We start from the raw sequence: 26599 nt of genomic DNA, 5'->3' as shown, positions 1-26599 counted from the left end.
GAAAAAGAAAACCACAAGGACAAATTAATCTTTTAAATCACTAAGTCTTTATTGGGAAATAACTTACCGAAACTCCGCTTGCGCTCCTCTTCAGAAAAGGCGATCCATCGTGCGGCCCTCGATTTCTCCTCCCTGCCTTCCTTTTATAAGAGATAGCCAGGGAGGAGAAATCGAGGGCCACATGATGGATCGTCGCCTTTTCTGAAGAGGAGTGCAAGCGCAGTTTCGGTAAGTTATTTCTTAATAAAGACTTAGCGATTTAAAAGTTTAATATGTCTTTGTGTTTTTTTTTCGTTCTATACTAATGAATTTTTTTTTAAAAAAAATTGATGTTACTGATCCTTTAAAGCCTATACCCATCACTTACTTTATGTTTACAACCTGTCGCCCTTTGCCATTCATTTACTGCAGGATTTCATTTAATTACGCTGAGGCTTAAAGGCTTCTCCTCCCCTTTTATTTACATTGTGTTTTGTTTTTTTGTTTTTCTTTTCCATTTCTTTTTATTTCCCATGTAGCTGAAGATTGCTTTGCAGATCAGAACTTCATTGTCCCTATAGTTGTGGGAGCCGCATTGGGAGCCTTAGTCGTCCTAGTGACGGTCGCTTATTTCATTGGGCGCAGGAGGCAATATTCAGCTGGATATGAACAAATGTAAAAGTGCTGTGGGGGAGGGGCACAGAAATTTTTTTTTTTGATCTCTACATGAAATCAAATGGACAGTGCCGGGAAGGACTTGCCCAAAAACAATATATAACTCTACTGGACATAGGTTTTAGCATTCCTTTTCGCATGGGGTACTTAAAAGTGCATTGACTTTGGTCGTTCTACCCCTGAGCTATGGAGAATGTGATTTTTTTATGTGATTCCATAATTGTTTTTTGATATGATCTAGCCAGTTTGTAATGCACAAATTAAATTGAAGGAATTCATTTCTATGTGTCATACTGTGTGTGTGTTTTTTCTTTCACTTGGTTGGTTCACCTTTAAGTTCACTTTGAGTATGTTATAGAATGGCTAACTCTAAGCAGTTTTTTCATCGGCCTTCATTTTTTTTTTTTTTTTAATAGTTTTTCAATTATTTGCCGTCTTCCACTGACTCTTTACAGCTTTCATATGGGGGTCACTGACCCCATCTAAAAAAACAAAAGCTCTGTAAGGCTACCCAATGTATTGTTATTGCTACTGTTTATTACGCATCTTAAAAAAAAAACTCTTTATTTTTGTTCTCTGCATCTGAGTTTTGCCCTGTCTCTATGCAGCTGCTTGACTATTAGAATAGGTTCAGCGGTACATCTGAGGTGAAAAAATCCTGGTATAGGCATGGGACCCGTTATCCAGAAAGCTCTGAATTACAGACTTGACTCCATTTTATTCCCTTTGATTCCCTTTTTCTCTGTAAGGGCAAGGCCAGACGGGCCATTTTTGCGTTGCGTTTTTAAAAAACAACAGCCAGGCGTAAATACACATAAACTGCACTACCACTAAAACTAATGGAAAACGCACTATGGCAATTCACACAGGGCGCTCGCAAGCTGAAATCCGCCACAGGACGCCAGTATTGGAGTTTTTTAGCAGAAACGCCAATACATCAAGAAACTACCAAATCATTAGACTCTATGGGATCTGCACGTTTAAAACCACACTTTACGTAAATACACAGCGTATTTTAAATATGGCCTCCAAATTCTCAATGAGAACAATGAGAAGTGCATGTTCGGAAAAGAATCCTACGTGATGAAAAACGCATGTTGACGGTCGCATGTGGTTTCAGTGGCGTATTTACGCCTGGCTGTTCTTTTTTAAAAAATGCAACATAAAAACGCTGCAAAAACGCCACGTCTGTCCTTGCCCTGATGATAAAACAGTAGTTTTTACTTGATCCCAACTAAGATATAATTAATCCTTATTGGAAGCAAAACCAGCCTATTGGGTTTATTTAATGTTTACATGATTTTCTAGTAGACTTAAGGTATGAAGATCCAAATTACAGACAGATCCAGTATCCCCAAAACCCCAGGTCCCGAGCATTCTGGATAATAGATCCTGTACCTGTATTTGTTATTATTGAGTTAAAAAGGGCAACTCAAATAACTTAATGCTTTACTTACCTGGTGCTGATGAGGTAGCTTTCCAGTGCACGGATAATGGACATCTGCTTCATTGTAAGACAAACCAGTTGCAACAGAGGTCCGTGATCTACTAGTAGTTAAACGAATCCAACTACTTACAGGGAGGGGGGTAGATGATTCAAAACAAAGTAATGATCTGTTATATGTTTTTAATAGTAATAGAAATATGCATTTTAATGCATTTTTAGTGACGTTCTATGAATTATGTTGGATACTTGATCTTTGACATGGTTGCCAGTAATCCGCCCCTTTCCATTGGATATGTCCAATCCTCTGTAGCTGGAGCCTATATGTGGTTTGCCCAGCTTGGTGAATTGACTGACTGTAGGCTTTTCAGTTTGACTTATAGAAGGTAGGAAACAAATGCACTGATTCTGCTCCTTTCTCTCTTTCCCCACAGCTGAAGAATGCTTTGCTGACTCTGACCTGAGCTTTCTCATTCCCATCGCAGTTGGGGCTTTGCTTGTCTTTCTTATAATCCTCGTCCTTGTCTCCTATTTAATTGGAAGGAGAAAAAGTCGCACAGGCTATCAGTCTGTATAATGTTTATTTTCTTTCATCCTTCCTAAGTCAATTTATTCTTGTACGATGCTGCAAGCTATATGCATAGCTGTGTATAAACTCCTAAGAACTGGGCCAAAACCAGCCGGCACAACAGGCCCCGAATATAAGCTCTTAACCTTTTCTGATCTAAACTTTCTTTCTGCTGCATTTATTTGTCATGTGGCTAAATCTACACTGGGGAGTCGCAATCAAGCAGTGACTGGATGTCGGTAACGGGAGAGCATTGTCCAGACTTTGCAAGAGCTCTAGATCTTAGCACTAATTGCTTTTAGTATTGTGCACTGGTTCTAGTAGCCCATAACAGCCAGTCAGTAGTTGCTCTACATCTGGTTGCTAACGGTTGCTAGTCCTTTTGTTATTTTACCCCCAGTGTATCCATTTTCCCATAGGGAGGGTCTCGCTTGGATAAAATGAATATAACTCATAATATATTTAGGTGATAACACCTATTTATTTGGCTTCATTACCCTGAACTAAAAGTGGTTGGGCGTAACTCCAAAATATTTATGGAGTTTAGCAACTAATGTGGTGTTTGCTTTTCAATAGGTTACCCAGTAAATTCTACCTGCTGATAGCTGGTTGCTATGGGTTACTAGACCTAAGGCAAACATTGTGATTTCCTCAACAAAACCTTCACAGTAGAGATGTGCTTATCAGCCTCATGGGTTGGACAGATTCAGGCTGATTAAGGGATCCAGTTCTCACTGTAATAGCGCCTTCCCATTCCCCATCGCAAGGTGGCATCATCACTTGTACCCCACTTTCCCCAGTGATGTCTGTCCTCAGCTTTCTCCTCCAGTGAGGTTTCCATATGCCACATATTTGTCACCCATATTTGTCACCCATCACAGGGTGGTTGTGGGTTTAATAACCAGAACCATCATGCTGGGAACTTTACCCATAAATAGTAAAAACCTCAATGCCAGTCTGATGGCTTCCGGGGTCCAGTATCATGTTGTGATAAATGAGCCCTAATGAGTGGGACAGATATTCCCTGCCAATAAATCCTGAGCCAGGTCAAGTGAAAACGATTGGGTCACTTAACAGCTCTAGTGGCATCTAAAGACCCATTGGCTGTTACCGCTTCAAATGGAGTTTCCCAGTCCACGTGGGCCACAGTATCTTTGCAGGTCAGTGAGACATTATTCAGGTACTTGACGGTGCACATTTACTAAGCTCGAGTGAAGGATTCGAAGTAATAAAACTTTGAATTTAGATTTTTTTTTTTTTGGGTACTTTGACCATCGAATAGGCTACTTTGACCTTCAACTACGACTTTGAATAGAACGATTCGAACTAAAAATCATTCGACCATTCAATAGTACTGTCTCTTTAAAAAAAACTTCGACTACCTACTTCGGCACTTTAAACCCACCAAGCTACAATGTTAGCCTATGGGGACCTTTCTATGCTTTCTATGCTTTTTTTGATTGAAGGAAAATCCTTCGATCGATGGATTAAAATCCTTCGATCGATGGATTAAAATCCTTCGAATCGTTCGATTTGAAGGATTTAATCGTTTTTTTTCCTTTGATCGTCGATCAAAGTATTTACGGTAAATCCTTCGACTTCGATATTCGAAGTCGAACGATTTTACTTCAATGGTCGAATATCGGGGGGTTAATTAACCCTCGATATTGGACCCTTAGTAAATGTGCCCCTAAGTGATTACTATCACATCCCATGGAGTCCAGAAGCAATAGACTGTAGAACACTGATAGAAGTTGTCATTGTGCCAATCAAAAAACAGAAATGATGATGCAATTATGGGAAAAATCCAGCGACACTTGTTGGGGGGGGGGCATATCAGCCCGCACTGCATATGGTATAGTTCAGTAGAAAAAAAAGAAAATTGTATAAAATGTGATTTTTCTGAATTCTGCTTGCTTTATTCATTTATGATGTGCAGCACTAATAACTTCATGCCCTTTGGAAGTTAATTTCTCATGCAAGCATCTCCTCTTGTTTTTCTTTTACATGCTGAGGAGTCATTAAGGCTCACTGGTTAACAAGGGTCCTAAACTGCACAAGGGCTCCACTTTCTCAGAGGCTCCTGAAACGCTCCTGAAACCTTCTCCAGAATCAGCCATTCTGAGTGCATGTGATGACTCTCGGTTCAACTGACAGTTATCCCCCAATGTCTTGTTCAAGCCCGTAGGTGCATAATATAACTCGAATGGAATGCTGGTATACCAAGAGATCTGCCCCAGAGTAGTTTAAAAAGGTGTGGGGTTCATGGCCCTCCGCCTAATACTAAAACACGAAAAGGTGAATGTTAACCTCCCCTTTACACTACAGGTATGGGATCCGTTATCCGGAAACCATTATCCAAAAAGCTCCGAATTACGGGAAGGTTGTCTCCCATAGACACCATTTTATCCAAATAATCAAAATTTTAAAAAATCATTTCCTTTTCCTCTGTAATAATAAAACAGTAGCTTATACTTGATCCAAACGAAGATATACCCTATAAGATTAACCCTTATAGGAGGATTTTATTAATCGTACGTTCGTATTCCGATTGTAGAGTTTAATTTCTGGCGTCAGTATCTCTTTAAGGCATGAAGATCCAAATTACGGAAAGATCCGTTATAAAGAAAACCCCCAAGCATAGTGGATAACAGGTCCCATGCCTGTACTACAGAACAGCCCCTACAATACAGGTAAGAGATAGAGAGTACACACCCATTTTCAAATTGAACATAACTTTTTTTATTTGTACTGTTTAATAATAATACATATTCCTTCTGTAACCAGACACACAACATGGAACTTCTGTTGACTTATTTTTTTTTTCTCATTGATACTCATTATGTTATTTACACAGTGCCTTTGATATACACTGTAATATTTGTAATATACTGCTGTACCAGTACATTTAGGGGCAGATTTATCAAGGGTCGAATTTCGAAGTGGAAAATACTTCGAAATTCGACCATCGAATAGAATCCTCCGACATTCCAAGTCGGAGGATTTCATTCATCGTACGATCGTATTCCGATCGTAGTACGATCGTACGATTTTCCTTTGAATATAAAAAACGTAGAAAAATGCTCTGGAAGGTCCCCATAGGCTAACATAGCACTTAGGCAGGTTTAAGCTGGCAAAGTATTGAATTCGAAGTTTTTTAAAGAGACAGTACGTCGATTATCGAATAGTCGAACGATTTTTACTTTGAATGGAAGTAAATTCGAAGTCGTAGTATCCTATTCGATGGTCGAAGTATCCAAAAAATTACTTCGAAATTCGAACTTTTTGTACTTCGAAAATTCACTCGAACTTAGTAAATCTGCCCCTAAGAGGCCTGATAAATAAAGGTTATGAAAAAAAACTGCACAGGGGCAACTGCCAAAAACAACTCCCCGGGGAACTAGCCTGCTGCACATAGGGATATCTAGAGACCGATAGAAAGGAGGACAGGTCTAATTGATGGAGGCTGCTCCCCACGGAATTTACTCACTTATGTGATACCCCAGGCCAGTGCTAATGTTAGCAGAAAACTGCACCAACCCGGGGTACTTGCGAGCAATCCTCTTCCCTCCTTTCTTTATGCAGGTGCAAATGCACAATAGAGTTAAAAAGCTGGCTGTTATGTTCTACTACACATGCCGCTGGATTTTGAAGAAAGTAGAAGGAAGGAAGAGGATCACTCACTCGCTGTATTTTGCTAATAGAAGAACTGTTCTTTGGTATCCGGTAAATGATTCCAATCCTTGGGGTTCAGTCTTTTGTGTGATCGCAGGAATAGTGGATGGGAAAATGTATCCCATCGATTAGGTCTGTCTTCCATTAATTTCCCCTTAACCAGACAGTTCTTAGTTTGCGCCAGTGGCGTAACTACATATTAATGGGCCCCACAGCAAATTATTTTTCTGGCCCCAAAAATGTCAAGGGGTTGACCTGTTTTACCAATATTTATTGAAATAGTATAAAAAATCAGGGTCTCATGGGGCCTCTATACCTCCTGGGCCCCACTGCAGCCGCAGGGTCTGCTATCTCTGTAGTTACGCCCCTGGTTTGTGCAGTAATTATTTATAGTGTATATTGCAGTTTCTACGTGGTGTGCTGAGGTTCTGGCCTTAGCTAAATGTTAACACTTTCTGACAAACTGGCACGCTGCACTTTGATAAATATGCCCCTAAGATTGAAATCGGTCATCGTTCGGGAGCGCACACTGGAGCTCAAAGAGTCGCAGTCAAGATTGAAACAGCTTCAAATCTTTCTTTAAACCTCCATAAAAAAGATCTAGAGTCATGATGAGAGTCACGAGCTTATGATTGCAATTGCCCAGTACTGTACATACATGGGTATCGCCACCTTCCATTGTATGTTTTGTTTGGAAAGGAAAATAAGTTGGTCTGTTGAAATGCCCCCTGAGCTGGAATACATTCCCAGAGGGCAGGGCAGTACAGTTGGAGTCGGCCAAACTGCCTTACCTTGGCATGTACATTAAACAATGTCCTCCAGCTTCAGTGATCCATACAGAACTGCCTGTCAGCGGAATCCCTGTTAACTGTTTCTGAACATTCCCACTGAATAGTGGAGTGGGGCTCTGAATAAAATGTCCTATAAGGGGAAGTGATTTATAGCCCTGAAATAATCATTGACATTTTTGTTTCCTGGGCAGTAGCCTATAGCAACCTATATCACCGTCAGTGATTAGCTTTTTTCATGGTTTCCATGGGTTACTGCCCAGGTGTAAATTCGCCCGTGTTTCTAAATGATCCCCATTGACTGTAAGAATAATCTCTGTACCTGCAAATATGCCACCGAATGCCTAGATTTCTCAGCTTTTTTTGTTATTGCCCCGGCTGTTGGATTTCTGTGCTGGGAGCTCAAAGCCACACATGCTGAACTGGGGGTCATTACAGCAAATTATAAATACCATAATGTTGTGCAATTGCACTTTGATCGCCCGCATCTGCTGTCATGCAGGACACTGTATAGAGAAAGTAAGAAGAATCTCTATTTTCCTTTGTGCCGCCACCTACTGGTCACAGCTTGAATATATCTGTCAGAAACAGGCAGCCATAGAGACCACATACTATAAATGGTGCCTCCAAAACTCCTATGTATATGGAACAGTCCTTAAAGGAGAAACAAACCCTTAATAAAGAAAAAACCCTACCCTACATAGAGCCCCCAGCCTAGCTGCTACTCTGGGCAAATGCCCCTAACTCTTCACTTACCCCTCCGTGAAGATTCTGTCCAGGGGAGTTCACGGGCACCATCTTCAGCCACTTCGGTTATCTTTGGAATGAGACCAGCGCTTCGTGAGTTTCGGCGCATGTGCAGTTGTCGCAAAAACAGAAAATTGCTTCAACTGCGCATGCGCCGCTTCGCCGGTTTCCGGAGATTATCGAAGAAAAGAAGATGGCACCCATGAACTCCGCTGGACAGAATCTGCACGGAGGGGTAAGTAAAGAGTTAGGGGCCTGGGGGGGGGGGCAGGTAGGCTAGGGGGAGGAGGGTTTTTTTTTTTATTAAGGGTTTGTTTCTCCTTTAATGGAACCTTTACTTCTTTGTTTATCATTAATTGCATTTTCCCATTTACCTAATCATTAAAGTCGTGTTTTTTTTAATGTGCTCAAATAGTTACATTTTTCTGTTTTGATTCTAAATTCAATCTTAAAACACAAAAGAAAGTGGAATCTGTGAGTGCTGAGCCGCTGATGTACTGCACGAGGGGTCTGGGAAGGACATTAACAGAACTCTGTTCTCTCATATTAATTAGGTTCCATTTATGGTCCTTGCAGAAAAACTCTTATACATCATTTCTGTCTGAATTATGAATGTGATGGATATGTGAATCAATAAACACATCTTTGGAAAACAAAGTGTCCCGGAAGTCAGTGAATTCAAGTGATAATGAGGGTGAAGGTGATTGATAGGGATCACTCAATGCCCGGGACCTTGCTACAGTTATATTAGTTATATTATTGTTGAACCTACTATTTCACTGCAGCGGCACAAGGAGCACTTACTGGAGCCCAGCAGCAAGCTTGGTGATAATCTAAAACTGAAAAAAGAAGTAAACCTTCTCTCTCTAATTACTGTCTCCAGAATAACACACCATTCTCTCTCCATTTCGTTTTATTTCATTTCTCTGATACACTGATTAACTGGTGTTGCACCTGTAACATATTTTCACCTGCTAGGACCCACTACATGCAAAAGTGTATGTGCAACTGTCACATCATGGAGGAGCGGTAGGAAAAATATTTAGAAACCTGCAGTTTATTCTCCCCACCCACATGTGCATGTTACTATGCACTACCCTCACTGTTCTGAAAGTGACAGTTGCTCAACTCTCACTAAGTGCCGGCTCCAGCAACACAGGGTAGAGGGTACCAGATAAATGGGTCGGAAGTTTGTTGTGGGTCAAAGGATCCAGACTCTCAAACAATTCTCAGACCAGGCCCTGTTGGTTCTGGCAAATGCCAGAGGGGCTGCTGTAAGATGTCATAGACAATCACTATTTATTTGGCCTGTGGGTAGGGTTGCCACCTTTTATAAAAAATTTTACCGGCTGCTGGGGGTGGGGCCTCAAATGGGCGGGATGTGACGTCAAAAGGGGTGGGGCGTGATGTCAAAGGGGCGGGGCCACGCAACGGAGACCTGCAGACGCTAGAAGAGGCAAAAGAAAAGGTAAGTTGCAGGGGATTGGGGGCAGGCCAAGGGCTCCTTTTGATTGTATTACAAATTTACTGGCAGCTACATTGCCACGGCTAGGCCGGTAAAATACCGGCCGGGTGGCAACCCTACCTGTGGGGGATGTTTTGGTCTCTGTTTACTTCAAATGCCAGATTCTATTTTGAATCCCAGTCCAGACCTGTCTCAGACACCATCTTCACATACACAACTGGGTGAAATAGTTTTGAATATTGCATTACAGGCATTATAGTATCAAACAAGGTGCAATTCTACCATTGCCTACATTCAGTTATCTGCCTATTTAAATTGAAAAACAAACACGGTTTCTCTTCATTCATGGCATGGAGACATGCACTTAATAAAAGAGAAGCAAACCACTGGATGTTCTGTGTTTTCATGATCAATTTTTATATCACTGGCCGAGAATTTCACAAAAAGGTAAATTAAGGTAAAATTACATTTAAAACAGAAAAAAACTCTTTGGGAGGTCTGGGGTTTCACTAAGTGTCATGAATGTCCAATACATCTTGCATGGTAGAGATCCCGGACACGCAGAGGGTTAGGGGCGGGTGATAAGGCTAAGAAGAGAATGGAAGAAGGGGCCCCCAGTATGAGCAAAAGTAAAAAAAAAAATTATACAGAACCATGTAATAGCAGCGTCAGTGGAAAGATTCAGCCATGGGGCCTCCAACAAATACCTCTGTTGTACTCCTCCAGCCAAACCAATCAAAATGACTCTTGTTAATTAGCTACAGTAGGATTGGTCAGGGGCCAATGCCAAGTTTCCCAATGAAACCCTAGGGGATCACATAAATCATCCAATGTGCAACGTGAAGGCCACTCTTCCAAGGAACCGGTCTTTGTCATGGTCGCTGATAATATCTTTGCCATTGATCTTGCACTGGATGTTAATGTCCTGATTGTTTTTCACTTCTGTAAATTGCATGGCTATTAAAGGGGATGTATAGTTTACCTAGAAGAGAAAGCGGGAGAATTACACAGCAAATTTTACTTTGCAAACGAATTAATAGGAAATAGTCAGTGGGTCGAAAATACTGGCTTTCTGGTTTAAATGACAATATACCGATTTTTGTATATGGACTTCCCAGGCCAACCACTTTGTGTATGTTACAAATGCTCCACAGTCAATGGTTTCACCACCTGCTGTTCTTGGCTACAGTAGATACAGATGCTGAGCACATTCTCCAAATCTCTTTCTAGCGACCACCAATACTCTTTTTATCTAACATCTTGATCTTGCCACCCTGAATCACTAGATGTTATGTGAAGTTGTTTCCTGCAAATTATTTTAATACTCTGTAGATGAATTATTTAGGAAATTATAGTTTTAAATGGAGTTTGCCTTCAAAAAACATTTGAATAAGCAGGGAAATAGGAAGGAAACACTTGATAAACAAGAGGGATAAAAATATTCTGAAGGCAGTTGGCTGCTTGTAGGTCTAGTGCTTGAATTTCCATTCCATCATTAGGGAGCTCATCATTTAATTTAGCGTCTAGGGCAGGTCCAGTTGCACAAAACCATGGTTGCTATGGCTGGATAAGGACAACAGGTACACAATGAGAAAGGGTATCTTTGGCAGAAGCTGCCTCGATTAAGACCAAATGAAATCAGATCAAATGTCACTCTAGGACAAATTATTGTACTTCACTTAATTAAGGAAATGTCCTATAGTAATATGAGCTATCAATTAATTTAACTTCCAAGTACAGTTACCCAGACTTGCAATAGAGAGAACGAAGGCAGAAAAAGACTGAAACTTTTAAAAGTTTTTTTTTATGTAAATCACTAAACTGTAAGCAGCATACAGATGTAAAAAGATTTGGAGAACAACACAAGCATGAAAAACGTTTCTGGATAGCACAAAATAAGTGTTGTGATTGGCTATTTAGTAGCCCCAATGTGGACTGGCAACCTATAGGAGGATCTGTTTGGCAGTACACCTATTTTTTATACAAGAAAAACTTGCCCCCAACCAATCAAAAATAAGCACCTGCTTTGAGACCACTGCGAGCAACATTCAAGGGGTTGGTGAGGGCTTGCAATCCTTTGGTTGGGGATCACTTTTCTAAAGGTACCCCAGAAAGAAGTCTCTTCTAGTTAAGCAACGGTGAATATTGCTATAATTGCTTTAGTTACTTACATGGGTGAGTTTACCATAGTAAGGATAATACATGAGATCAAACTTGTCTGATGGATAGAAGTTGACTGGGCCAAGGTAACTCGCATCAGCTTTCTATGGAAACAAGATCAAATGTTATTGAAATCAGCACAATAAATGGTGGAAAAGTTCCAGGAGGCCACAGCTAGAAGATAGATGATCCATCAGATCCTGCAATACACCCACCTCAGTTAATTGTGATCAGTGTAAGCAAAATATTCACTGACCAATACCATAGTTATTGCTTAGTGTCTCATGTCCATATTGAGAAGTGAGAGGGTACAAAAGAAAATAAATGGTCTTGTACAGACACTCCAATGACTAGACACAATATTCAAACTGCATCCTCAATGTCCCAGTCTATAGCTGCAACACTGTATATATTGGCTCTTTTGAATAGCAAGTAGCCAAAATTAGTAAGTTGCCCAAACCCCCCTACATGAGGGTATTTCCTACCCCAATATCTGGTATGACACACCTAAACCAGAGTTTCCCTCCTTATGTAACATATAGGCAATTGTATTATTGTACTACAGGTATAGAGTCATCTATGTCTGCTGTGCTGCAAGAGGCCAAGATTGAAATTTCTCCCTGCTTGACAAGAGAGCTTCAATCATTTTGACTGGTCCATCTGTCCTCAACTAAGGCTAAAAGTTGAAGACTGGACAGCCTTAACTCATCCATACAGTACAGATTATTTTGGTATGTGCCATTATTACAGTGTAGGATTGGGATGCCAGGGACCCACCAGAAAATCTTTGGCTGAGGGCCCATTTTTCAACCTATTATACCTCCTCTCCTCACTTAACCTCTTATTCTCCTAGTTTCTTTTTACTACATACTATACTGTGTTCTTCCATTATTTAACTTCTTTGTTGCCATAAAGAAATAGGGAAAACCATTAAAAAGGCCAAGGGGCAGATTCCCTAAAGGGCGAAGTGGCTAACGCTAGCGTCAATTCACTAGTGTTACCGCCCGCAGGGACGCCGCCGATTCCCTAATGGGCGCAGGCGTCAATTCACTAGCGTTACCGCCCGCAGGGACGCCGCCGATTCCCTAATGGGCGCAGGCGTCAATTCACTAGCGAAGGAGATAGATGCTAGCGCTGCTTCGCACTCTTAACGCCAGGTGAATTTTCGCCAGACGTGCCTTCGCTAGCTCAGACCTGGCGAAGTGCAATGGAGTGCATAGGACTTCCTCAATTTTTAGTGGAAAAAGTCCCAAAACAGGCTGGCGTCTTTTCCTTTTTTCAGAGTGATAGCCTGCAAAGGTCCGTAAACATTTTTTTGGGTAACCGGGTACCCCCCTCCATTTTCTAACATATGGAACATTAACTATACAGTGGGCTCATGCGTAGGGCATTATAACAACTCTATTTTATTTATCAAGGTTCCCTGGACTTGTATAATGTATTTGCTGCAACATATACGTCCATGTAACTTTATCATTTCCCGTTGTAAGCCAATTAGGCAACGCTAGCGAATCCTCGCTTTGATTGCCAAAGTAAGCTAGCGGAAATTTCCCAGCGTTCGGGCCCTGGATGCAACTTCGCACTTTAGTGAATTAGCGTTGTCCTAGTGAATTTACACCTGGCAAAGTGTTGCGATGGCTGTGAATCTGTCGCTGGCGAATTTTCGACGATTAGGGAATTTGCCCCCAAATGTTTAGGAGCATTTGGTATCCCCGTGGGCCAGACCAACATTGTGTTATTAAACAGTTCTTACCAAAATCTCACAGGTGACATAAATAGGGATTCCAGAACCAGCCTGATACCCGACAATCTAGGAAAGATAAATTGTATCAGTTCAGCACAAATCCAGTTTACTACAGTATTCATTTAATTTCTCATATTGGCTTCTGAATGTGTATTTGCCGTATCTCAGAATTAGGCAGCCTTTAGCATTCAAGCTTCAAAGCTGACGCTGCACTGCTGATTAGTAAATTTCAACGCAGAATGTACCAGTTTATGAGCTGCCATGTAATATGAATTAATTAGTAATTAGCTCTGTATCCTGCCTTTTCTATTCTAACTAAATACCATACATTGTAAATCATTGCCTTAGCTCAAGTAACTATTAGAAACCCAGGGCAAGTGTTGTGAATCAGCAAAAAAAAAAAAAAAAGATGGGGAGCTACTGGGACTATATTGGGAGGTACAGATCTTTAATTTTCCTTTAAGACCTATATAACAATATTTATTAATTTATGTATTTATTTATTTATTTAATTGCTTAGCCAGATATTAAAGTTATGATTTGAGTTGTTGAAGTAGATGGGGTAGGTATCTGATTTTCGATGTTCTCAAATATAAATACAAAGAATAACTTATTTCCCCTCTTTGTTAGTCTCTGGATCCTTTATGTACACTAGATTTACTAAAGCCACAGAATTACAATGTTGAACATTAAAGTGCACAGTATCTTGGAATTCTTAGGATTTGCCATAAAATATTTCCAGGCATTTATGGAAATACCTAATGGGACAGTTTAACGGATGCATCCTTTCTGGGGTGAACTGGGGAGATCAGACCACTGATTTCATAGTCCAGAAGAGATTCTTGGCTATTGGCACTATGATATGCCACAGATGGATGTAAAATGAATGTAAAAAATTGAGTGTCCCAGGAATGGGACTGTAATTTTTCCTCAAAGGGCACAGTGATCAATACTCACTATTTACCATTGCCCTTATAGTACAAAATGACAGGAGGTGTGGTTGCACATACCATCTCAGAAGGGAGCAGGGGACATGGGGGACAGAGGTTGATATGAAAGTGGAACAACAAGGCAAACTTCAAAAAGCTTAACTTGAGGGCTCTGCAGAGAACTTGAATTAGCATTAGAGGGTCATTGGACCACTAGCCTTAATAATATCTGTTTGAGAGACTGTATGTGCAAAATCACTAGTCCTACTTACTTATCTAATCCATTTAATCTTAGGAGAACTCTAAATAAATTCCAGACAGATCGGTGGACATTAGTGTACTGTTATTTAGCATTACCCGGTTCATCTTTAGCAAGATACATGGTTTCCCTTGTGCAAAACCAAAGGTTGGGTCCTCAATTCCTGAACAGTTTTTTAACAATGAACGTCTGAACTGGCAAGCTTTCCTTTCTTCATGATCTTCCCCTGGCTGGAAGAAGTATTTTCCCGGGGTACATTCAAGGTTTTTTTCTTGTTGGATCTCATCATTATAGTCTAAGGAGAGAACACAGCGCAGGTTACGCAATTCACCCACTATGGGTAATACATTTTATCAGTGTCGGACTGGGACACCAGGGGCCCACCCAAAAACCGATTGCTTGACTGTGTGTTGGAGTGTTCAGTTGCCAAAAAACATGGTTGAATTTCAAAGAAAGCAAAATACTGCCAGTTATACAGCAAGGACTACAGACCATTCTCCTGATCTCAGCTGTAGGGAGCACCTGCACCAGCAGCAGAACAGGCTGGAAAAATTGGGGGGAGTTAGTCTTATACTACTATATGTGGCTTTCCAACTGCCCTTAATGATTTACATACAGTATTCATCTAGGTGTAATATGGCTGCTTACACATGGATCCTGCAACCATTTTGAACGATAATATCTGTGGGTCTATGTCCATCTTTGGTGTAAGCCATTGCAGTTTCAATACTTTGACACAGTGTTCTCTTATTCCATACACAGTTCCCAGCAGACAGAAGTTTAAAGCAATGCAGGGTGTTCTTAAGATTCCATATCGTTCATATTCTGACACTACACCACATCTATATGTATATGTCTATATGTATAGGTTTATCTGCACTTATCGAGTTTGCCCTTCCCAGATGTTACAGGAAGTATGCCAGGAATTGACAGTTCTTGCACAAATCTATAACTTTTATCTAACATCACTGCAATCAGTTCTTCAAGAAATAGCATTCTGACAAAACATGAAAACCATGAAAGGTATATGTTGCTACAGTTCTTACCAAGACTTCATCCAACGCTGCTCCTAATATATATATTTATGTGTAGGGTCCTAATTTGAAAAAAAAAACCCCAGGTAAAAGCATACCTTCCAGAAATGTGTTTAGACTTTCCGCATGTGATGACCACGTGCTTCTATCAGATGGATTGAATGAAAAATAAAGAGCATTGAATTGTGGCCTTATCGTTAAACCTTGAGAAAACAGAACACACACACATATTATTTATTGCAGAAAGCTTGTATTTATCAGCATACCTTTTTATTAGAAATTACACAGCATGGTCTTAGCATGTAATTAAAATGATGGGGTAACAATATTGTAAAGGTAAAATAAGACCCCCCCCTTTTTTTTTTACATGAGCTCATTCAGTTGGGCTTATGTAGAAGAGGTGTATAAACACTATCTGAGCTTCTAGAAATAAATATAAATGTATTTTTACCCAAAAACATGTCCCAGCCCCCTTAGACTTACAGAATAATACAACCCCATCCTCAACTTGTTCCATTGTAAAGTGATGAATTCTGGGACTTGAAGTCCCTCTGCTTTCCAGATAATCTCTGCTTTACCTGCTATGGGAATTAGAGGGAATTCAAGTCCCAGAATCCATCACTTCACAGAGGGGGTTGTAAAATGTGTGGACAGACAGATTATTATTTCTTTTAATCTGTGACATCAGGGGGCAAATTCACCAAGGGTCGAATATCGAGGGTTAATTAACCCTCGATATTCGACTGGGAATTAAAATCCTTCGACATCGAAGTCGAAGGTTTTTAGCGCAAAAACTGTGATTCGAAGGATTTTAATCCAACGATCGAAGGATTATCCTTCGACCAAAAAAACTTAGGCAAGCCTATGGGGACCTTCCCCATAGGCTAACATTGGGTTCGGTAGGTTTTAGATGGCGAACTAGGGGGTCGAAGTTTTTTCTTAAAGAGACAGTACTTCGACTATCGAATGGTCGAATAGTCGACCGATTTTTAGTTTGAATCCTTCGATTAGAAGTCGTAGTCGAAGGTCGAAGTAGCCCATTCGATAGTCGAAGTAGCCCAAAAAACACTTTTTTTTTACTTCGAATCCTTCACTCGAGCTTGGTGAATTGGCCCCCAGGTATGTCAAATACTGTTTAGGCACTACAAAAACCCAATTGAATTAGCTCATGCCAAAAAGGGGGGTATATTTTCCCTTTAATGGCGAGATTATGCAACAGACAGGTTTCTTGTATAATCTAAAATCAGTATCAATAAATATTATCTCAGTGCAGAATTTAATTTATTCAGAAAAAGAAGTAGAATACTGAAGGGTGTGAATAATTTGCAAATATATAGAGTGACCTATGAAGGTCATACAGAAATTAGAGCATGGAGATTCTTTGCAAGACTGACTAAGAGCTCTGGGTTCAGTAGTTACTTCTGCCAGCTTCAGGGATGCCTTATTTATTTTGATCCATGGGAATGCAAAATGTCTTGTGCCGTGCCAAGGAAGCCAGTGCCAGACATACCATCCTGATTCCCAAATCAAATAGCCTCTCTGGTGGAAAACAAGGTGCAAGTTCCAACAACATCGGATCATCCAAACCTTTCAATAACAGATCAGTGGTAGGCAGAATTCATTTACTGAAAGGGTGCTATATCCTAATATTTTCTTGCAGAAGTACTTAATGCCTGTGCTAATACAGATCTATGAAATCTCTCTGTACAAAGTAAGTTGTAACTGTTATGGTAAGTTCCATGTACTGCCCTTTTTGGGTTGTCCCCTTTCAGGCGTCTTGTAATTGTGTGTTACAACACAATAGAACATAGAAGGGCTATGGGATGTGAATAGAAAGTGATGATCAGCAAGCTTTTTACAAGCATATTTTTAACGTGGACTTTAGATTGTTCTGCCTCCTTTCTGCATAGATTTTAATGAAGGCCCCGCTGGCCAACATAGACTATATATTCAGTAAAACACATTAGGAGAACAACCACTAATTTAAGACACTGTAAATGTGCTTTAAATTCTGAAATGCAAGGAGCCAAATGGCGTAGGCAAGCTAATCTTGAATCAGGAGTGTGCACAGGGTTAAAGGGGGTTGTTCACCTTTGAGTTAACTTTTAGTATGATGTAGAGAGTGATATTCTGAGACAATTCACAATTGGTTTTCATTTTTTAATATTTGTTTTTTTGGATAATTATCTTTTTGTTCAGCAGCTCTCCAGTTTCAGCAATCTGGCTGCTAGGGTCCAAATTACCCTAGCAACCATGCATTGATTTGAATAAGAGTCTGGAATATGACTAGGAGAGGGTCTGAATAGAACGATTATTTATTGAAAGTAGCAATAACAATTTGTAGCCTTGCAGAGCATTTGTTTTTTAAATGGGGTCAGTGACCCCCATTTGAAGGTTGAGAAGAGTCTGAAGAAGAAGGCAAATAATTGAAAAACTATAAAAAAAATAAATTAAATAAGACCATTTGAAAAGTTTCCAGGAATTTGCCTTTTTATAACATTCAAAAAGTTAAGGTAAAGGTGAACCACTATCAATGGTTCTGCTGAAGAGATATTCTTATGCGATCACTCGTAAAATATATTTATAATATATACAATTTGGAACTATTCAGGTTTAACGAGGCAGCACTGATGCTACAAAAAAAAACATTTTTACTAACTGGATGTGGTAAAACACACAATAAGCACATGATAGATTCTCTTATAAGATATACTTATATTCTGGCCCGGATTTGTGGAAAGGCCGGGCCTAGAGCAGCAGGATTTTAAGGGAGGCCATCCAGCCACATCCGCATTGATTGCGAAGCACTGGGGACTTGAAGGAGAATACAATGGTTTTTTACATTTCCCATGCCAATGCCCAGTGCTCTGGACCCAATTATGAATATTTGCTCATGTGCAGGAATGAAGGGGAGGGGACAGGGACAACACGCAGCAGCAGGCCAAGGGGCGCCCACTATGTAAAACCAGCCTTGATTATATTTTTCACATGAATATTATTAGTATAACAATATTTTAAAATCCAGTGGAATACTCACCTGGAGGGAAAACTCTGTCTCTATAAGTAGGAACATATGGGCTAATTGTGGCTAGCAAGCCATATATACAGAGAGCAAACAGCCCAGCAAGAAAGCAGTACAGAATGAAGTAAAAGAGTAAAATCAGGGCTGGAAAATAGAAGAGAAACAACATGGTTAGAATACAATGTTATTAAACTTACAGCTGTTCATCCAGCTTGTGTCTCTTGTATTTTATATTCACAAGGTTGAAATTTCCCGGGCCGTTTCAGGTCCTGTTTCCCCACCCAACTCTTGTCTCTTGCACTCACACCTGGGTTGGTAGATGCCCCAGATATGAGAACTCATACTATGGATATCTATTGAGTAATAAGCTGCATTCGGCCATCATGATGCCATCTGTCTACACCAGTGGTTACTGAACTTTTTTATTTTAAGACCACTTAGTCCATAAAAACATTAATTATACAATTAAACCTTAATGTAGCCATCATTCAACCATAGTTCCTGCACACTGCACAGTAAGGGCAGAGACACATGCGAAGATTTGGGGAGATTAGTCGCCCAGGGACAAATCAGCTCTTCTTCGGGTGACTAATCTCCTCTAAATGCCTTCCTGCTGGCAACAATGTAAATCGTCGGTGGGATGGCACTCGGATCGCTTAAGCTTTCTGAAGTTGCCCGAAGGTTCCTCATGAGGCAACTTCAGGCAACTTCGAAAACGAAGCACTCAGAGTGCCATCCCGCCGGCAATTTACATTCTAGCTGGCGGGAAGGTATTTTGGGGAGATTAGTCAAACTAAGAGGCGATTTGTCGCTGGGCGACTAATCTCCCTGAATTTTCGAGTGTGTCTCTGCCCTAAAATTAATGTTCATCATGAATTTCACCCTTACTGACCTTCATAGTGGGCTTTCAGGTTTATCTAGCAGAGCAAGGTTCCTTTAGACCACATTTCTGACCCAAATTAACCTTCAGTCCGAGCCCCTCCTGCCACTGCTCCAGGCAACCCAAGGGGGGGCAGCCCCAAAATTTGGGAGTCAATTTCTAGACTCGCCCATAATCATTAGTTACTTTCCAGCCATACAATCACAAAACCAGTGGCAGGCTTACCAGAAAGCATTAGGGTTAAACTAAACATGACATGATCTGTGCAGACTAGTGTTGTAGCTAAACATGGGCAGAATTTGAGCTGGGAATGTTGGAAGTTCTTTCCTACAGACAAATGGCAGAAAACTGTTGGGGAAGTGACAAATACAGTGTTCGGCTCTAAATATATAGACAAAACACCCCCATTGTATATCACTATCTATAAAGCATTTCCTATAAATATGAATGTGCTGCAAGCTCACCTGCTTGTCAAAGCTGTGGAAATCTGAACATCAGCTGACATGAAACCAAAATAACCATGATCTAATTTTAATAATGGTCCAGTTTTTCCCAGTAAAGCCATTTTTGTAACTTAGGTGCACATGCTATCGAGTGCAGTCACATTAGATTCAATACATGAAACATGACACAAGTCTCTCTTTATAAAAGAACTCTACCGTGACAACTTACCCCAGCTTTTTTTGTCTCTTCCTAGTACTTCTTTTTTCTCTGGATTCCAGATGAAGATCTTCAAGTCCTGAAGCCATTCCCCCCAAGACTTCTTCTGTTCTTCTTGCTTTTTTTCCCCAGCTTCCTCTGGATGATGTTGCCTCCCGTCACTCATACTGTCCTGAAACAGCAACCACAAACCATGCCTTCATCTCTGGTAGGACTGATTATTGAGTTAGATAATCTCTATTGGCACCAGCTGTTGTTTCTAGTGTTGTTTGCCTACTGGCTTTTGTACTTCTTTAATTGATGAACTGCATATGTTTGTCATCCTAAGGCTTATTGGTTAAGGGCATTTGCTGCAATCATCTCAGGCCATGGCCAGAAGGCATCACTTGAAAGCCTCTAGAAGTTCCTTGCAGTGTTCATCTATGGCTGCAGCTACAGTATGTACATCCAGGTGGGTGCACATCAGACAAGACTCTTGCAGGTGATGTTGTCTTGTTCACTAATCGGCTCTTATGGCAATGATGTATGAGAACCATATTTTTAGTAGCCCAAAAACACTGTGCCAAAACTCCCTGAAATTACTATATGTATCATTGCACTTACCTACTTGTATAGAAATGCTGAAATAGCTGGTAAAGTCGGCACAGTGGATGGAGCTCTTACCAATACTATTGGTCAAGCCATTGGTCATTTTATGTGGGTAACATCACTTCATGCATCTTTTGCACAAATCAGGACCTGTGCATACTCAGTGAGTTAGTGTTCTCATGGCAATTAAAAGCAAAGCAGGTGAAAGCCAAGACTGAAGAGACAGGCCCACGTGCCACAGCTTTGCTGGATGAAATCCTCACTGTTACAGGATAGGGCAACATTTACTATTAGTTGGGACAGTTTTAGGCACAACATGGTGCATAAATTGGCATGTGTGAAAATACTACACATAAAACCTGTATTTTTTGCACCTAATTCCAATGCACCCACTGTCCTTATTATTGCAGTTCAGTGACAAGCACCTGTCATTTACAAGGTCCTATATGTTCAATATTCTAGGGGAAATGTTGAATTGTGAGTAAAATACATTGAAAGGTGCAAAAATGTTGTGGCTCAAATTACTTCAAATTACTTGTATTACTGTATGTTCCCTTTCTTTCCTATTTATGTGCCTTTTTTCAGAATTGCTTGTTCTTTCAACCATATTTACTGTACATAGCAGATAGATTACAGTTATTACTGTCTGTTCATATGGCCCAGCTGGTTATTGGAACCACAGTGTGGGCTTTACCTTGATGTGGTATGGTGGCTTATAAACGTTATGATCATAACTTTGTAACTAAAAACCCCTGTTTTGTAAACACATGCACTTGCATATACGGTACTGAATTATTTATGAGACAGGGGTCCAGGGAATGTGCATGAAAAGTAGCACTTCCGTTATACTTAAATATACTTTAACTTAGCCTTTTGATTGCTCCCACAACCCCCCTTTTTGTATATTGTATTGTAGCCAGAAGCTGTGGCTTAGCTTCATGTGGTTTGTAGCACCCCATACCCAACCCATTGAACTAATGGTGGTCCTATGCTTTTAAAAATGGGCGTTGATTCGGGCAATCGCTCCCTCTTAAAAGCCGCATACTGGTGGGGTGGATTTAGCTCTCAGACTGATACCAAGGTTCAAGAGACACTGATTACAAGTAATGCTACTATGCAGAGAAGACTTTTTATACTATGACCAGAGGTAAACAAGTTAGGGACCACCGTATGGGGTTTACCTTGACATGGTATGGTGGCTTATCAACTTTATGATCATAACTTTGTAACTAAAAACCCCTGTTTTGTAAACACATGCACTTGCATATATATTCTGAATTAATTATGAGACCGGGGACCAGGGAACGTGCATTGAAAAGTTGCACTTGCATTATACTTAAATATACTTTAACCTAGCCTTTTGAGTGCTCCCACAACCGCCCTTTTGTATATTATTGGAACTTGTGCCTACCTACCTCTATCTATCTGAGATTCATCAGGTGGGACCTACAAGATACAGTTATTGCTCTCTGTGCCTACTACTACATATTGCCCAGACTATTTAGTGGATATTTGCAAATAGCGTACGACTGACTAATGTATACAACTGGTGATATTACAGTGGGAAATCTCTCCAAAGTGAAAAAATTAAACAATGGTTCTAGACTGGAGACCCATCCAGATGTATGATAAATAATAGCATACAAGGCCTACATAATACTTCCAGGTTTTCCACACATTTGGAATATTATCATATTTGGAGCATAGGGCAACGTGCCAACTGCCCTCTCAGCTCTTCTCAACAAACAGCAATGTGACCTCAGCTACAATGTAGATGTGTTCTAGTTTTAGAAAAGGGGCTACGGACAATTTCAAGATTCCTTGTAACATTTTACAAACAACTTTTCTTTGTGATACATAGTAGACATTTCATGAAAGCCCTAATAACTAACCAACTAACTAACTAACTAACTTACTAACTAACTAACTAACTAACTAACCAACCCTTTCTCCTAGTGGGATAAGGTACCTTTCTTAGTTAACAATGAGGCAAATAAACATATTTTGGTATCACAAAATGCCACACAGGTGATAAAAGATGGAGTGTGTCCAAGAAAGCGATGATATCCTGCCAGAACTCACTATTGCTACTCATGCCTTGCCTGTCGGCTTACTATAAACACCCTATACAATTTGCCAGTACTAGGGAAGAGACAACACTCAAGTGACCAGGAGTTTAAACGCATTACTGCATGACACTCAATGGATAAGGTATGTTGCATGCACGTAAATTAATAAGGAATCATTGTTAAGGAAAATTGAACATAAAACAATGTTTTATGTCTTGGGGAGAACTTTGATTTAGACAGGGCTTTACCAGGGATGGAAAAAGATGCCCCTGGTAACAAATATATATCTGTGATATTGTGATAACCAAGGGGATACTGACCCCAAGAAGCCTTAAAAAAACTCTGTTGTAATTGATTATAACACAATAAGGAGGTATGAAGCAATAATGTATCAATGGCATTTAGACAAAAATGTAAATTTCACCCACAAGGTGAGTAACCAAGACAGCAAATAATAATCCATGACCAAATGCTCGCCTGACAAAGGCAAGCATGAGGGCCTCAGATGTTCTACCCCAGAGTTTGGGAAACTTGTCCTTACAATAAACTAGAATGGGATGTGTCCAACTACAGAGTGACCAGAAATGGTTTTTCTTAGCCATAGCTTTAGAAGGAATAAGCCTGGCAGTTTGTTCCTACTATTAAAATAGCTATGGCCCTGTACTGAGCACAGTTTTTCATAAAAGACTCTTTAATTCTTTTCCAGATATGATACCCCAAGGAGGGTGAAATATACATTAATATGAAAAAATATTATGTTATAGAATCCATAAATCATGTCACGGCCAGTTCTAAAACAAACAATGAACTATACAAATATTTGCCTCAAAAGACTGGGAAAAAGAATTCAGTATCCAGCTTGCAATGGATGCAGAGAATTTTGGTACAACATGGGGGGTTCCATATCTCTAGAACCTTTATATCTCTAGAAAAGAATCCAAGGGATTCTGTGTGCTGAAATCTCAACTAATTTATAATGAATACCTTCTATGAAATACTTTACATTGTAGTTCATATTAAAAGTAATTAATGGGACCCCAAAGTTGCATGCCACCAATTCAGATGCTGGCATTCAGCACAAAAAAAACACAAAAACACCAGTATCTCTTACTGGTTAAACTCACCCTTGCCAATCCTGCCAATTGCAAATGACCATAATTTGTTTTACCCACAATGCAACTCTCCCTAGCATTCCATGCTGTAGCATGCACTGCAACTTGGGTTTTGTATACACTTATTATCTACAGTAACTTCCAAATTCTTCCCCAGGGGCATAGTGTCAAAAGAGCACTGTCAGTGTATTTGTACATGTGTGCATTACTTCAAATGGCCCAAGGTTGTGGAGGATGGGGCTATAAAGATATTCAGCCAGGTCTGGACTGGGACTCAAAATAGGCATTAGCATTTTAAAGGACAAGGAAAGGCAAAAAAATAAAATCCCATTTTTACTTTCTTAAATGAAAAAGAAACCTATCTCCAATATACTTTAATTACTTTAATGTACCGTTTTTATAAGAAACCTGATTGTATGCAGTGAAATTCACCCTTCATTTACTGCTGTGGATAGGAATTGTCAGATGGTCCCTAACTGCTGAGCAGGGAAACAATCATACTTATGAACAGCAGGGGGAGCCTTACTTCCCAGCCATGCAGAATTCAAGCAGCTTTGTTTATGACGATTCCTAAGCAGCCCAGACCACACTGAGCATGTGCAGGGTCAGGGTCAGGCAAAGATGTTAAACAAAGTTACAAGATGACAGCCCCCTGTGGCTAACTTTGAAAGCATAACTCATTTAATGGCTTTGTGGTGCAGTAAGTTCATGCTTATGTTTAGTATACAAAATACAGCATTTCTAGCCTTATTCTTTTTTAGACTTTCCTTATCCTTTAAGTACACAGAGGTCCAACTAGTCCTCAGCCAGCCCACTAAATAGTCATTGCGATGGCATCTTACAGCAGCCCCTCTGGCATTTGCCCTGTCCTTCCTCTTTCAGGAATCACTAAATACAGTGCCATTAAGTAGTGACTAGTAGTAGACATGTAGGATTTGTGCTAAAGATATTGTTTGGCTAATGAGAAAGTTAACTCCTATATCAACCTATAACTATAAAAACAATAGCAAAAAATTTGTACTTACAGCTGACTGAAGATAATTCGCTTGTTCACCAGCAGTTGTCGCCATGCTTTGGGGTGAAAAAGTAAAAAAAACAAAATAATTACAAAGTCATGTATTATTAAAATCGAATTCTAATCGAATTCTAGTTCAGTGCGTTTTGGTGGATATTGAAAAACAAACTGTACACAGGATGGCAGCCATTGTTTTCTGCATGTTTGCAAGATGAAGTAATGGTTACAGGTAGGGATGCACTGAATCCACAATTCGGCTCGGGATTCGGCCAGGATTCAGCCTTTTTCATCAGGATTCGGATTCGCATCCTTCTGCCTGGCCAAACCGAATCAGAATCCTAATTTGCATAAGCAAATTAGGGGCGGGGAGGGAAATCGCATGACTTTTTGTCACAAAACAAGGAAACAAAAAATGTTGTCCCCTTCCCATCCCTAATTTGCATATGCAAATTAGGATTCAGATTCATTTCGGTATTCGGAATCCAAAATAGTGGATTCGGTGCATCCCTAGTTACAGGACAGGCATGGCCAATGAAACTACGAGTCTGACATCAGGTGGGCAATATGGGCACCCTTCTGTTGAGAGACACTCTGTACACTGAGCTTGTTTTGCCACGTATCATGAAATCTTTTATACTTATATGCCAACTGTAGGCATATTTTTTTACCCACACATATCTGTTCTTAGATGCTTCTTTCATCCAAAACAAGCCATTCATAGATATTCATAGAGGTTGCCATATTGCTTGGGTTTACACCATCTACTGCACTGTACAATCTATTTATACCCACTAGAAATATGAATAATTATTATTGTTCTGGTGATAGTAATATGGTAGTTTCTTTTTGCATAGGTGCCCTTATGTAAGGAAGGAACAAAATGTGAGCACAATAAGCTACAGACCTAAAATCTACTGTACTATATAAATATAAATACCATATAAATATGTTAATTCTAACTGGACTATCATCACCCTAAAAAGATCCAGATTTAATTAAAAGTCAAAATGAATTCACTTTTAAAAGTCTAATACAGTGACTCTTCGATTGCTGTTATATATTAATGAGGAACTAGATAGAATCTCACTCTGGTTTAGAGTATGCCCTACATTTACAAAAATGTAATCCTATATACATTTAGCCAACATGTTGCTTTTATCACAAGAAACCTATAGCTGTAATAATAAACTTTTAGACCTCCCCATGGTCTTCAGGCAGAATGTACAAAATAGAAAATAATGCTCCAAGAGAAATTTGAACTGAAACGCGGAGAGACAGCTGCTTACCTTCTGTGTATCTGGGAAACTCTGTAAGAGCTGATATTTCTAATTTCCGAATCAAAAAGATTGCCAGTATGACAGGTTATCTCATAGCTCTTCTGTGCTTCAACGTAGAAGTCACTTATGAAAAGTTAATATAGGGTTTCTTGAAAGAAGGAATCTCATCCAGCGTTCTCTTGAATAGAGATCAGCTCACCTAACAGACTTCTAATCTGAAAAACAGGCAAGATGTGGCTGTCAGTCACTCAGTCCCAAGCTGGCAGCCACTTGCAAGACTGACACTATTTTTATCTCTTTGGTTCCGGCCATTTGAAAAAAAAAAAATCTACTTTGCTGAAGTATCAGTTCTTCTCTGGTGAGACTTGATCTGCTTGGATATTGTTGTTTAAAGGCTAGATTGGTTTAAATTTTAAACAAACACAACACTAGTTGCAGGCAACTGTAATGACGTAATGAATATGTCACACTATCATGGGAATAGCCCTGGGCTCTTCCCATGGCAGGAA

General features: G+C 40.0%; 2 protein-coding genes across 5 annotated transcripts in view; one reads left to right on the top strand and one right to left on the bottom strand.

The window, feature by feature from the left end:
- lamp2.L (lysosomal-associated membrane protein 2 L homeolog) overlaps positions 1-2816 on the top strand; it is a 41315-nt gene extending 38499 nt beyond the window's left edge. For 2 of the 4 annotated variants that reach the window (XM_041572703.1, XM_041572702.1), the window contains exon 9: positions 2533-2816. In XM_041572703.1, the coding sequence (XP_041428637.1) occupies positions 2533-2675 (143 nt within the window). In that variant the 3' untranslated portion in view covers positions 2676-2816. Of the gene's footprint in view, positions 1-518; positions 933-2532 lie in introns of those variants that run through there. The other 2 variants (XM_018229787.2, XM_018229784.2) reach the window with 1 other exon arrangement.
- A 6929-nt stretch (positions 2817-9745) lies between these two features.
- atp1b4.L (ATPase, Na+/K+ transporting, beta 4 polypeptide L homeolog) lies at positions 9746-26306 on the bottom strand. The gene is made up of 9 exons (NM_001096501.1): positions 26100-26306; positions 24824-24869; positions 20042-20201; positions 18505-18633; positions 15566-15670; positions 14532-14728; positions 13255-13311; positions 11513-11605; positions 9746-10323 (listed from the first exon to the last, which is right to left on the bottom strand). The coding sequence occupies exons 2-9, from the start codon at positions 24866-24868 to the stop codon at positions 10165-10167; spliced, it is 945 nt and encodes a 314-aa protein (NP_001089970.1). The 5' UTR covers position 24869; positions 26100-26306; the 3' UTR covers positions 9746-10164.
- Positions 26307-26599: the final 293 nt, after the last annotated feature.

This window comes from Xenopus laevis, chromosome 8L (assembly GCF_017654675.1).
Source record: "Xenopus laevis strain J_2021 chromosome 8L, Xenopus_laevis_v10.1, whole genome shotgun sequence".
NCBI classification, from domain to species: domain Eukaryota; kingdom Metazoa; phylum Chordata; class Amphibia; order Anura; family Pipidae; genus Xenopus; species Xenopus laevis.
The sequence above is the reverse complement of the archived record's forward strand: the minus strand, read 5'-3'. Positions and strand labels throughout refer to the sequence as shown.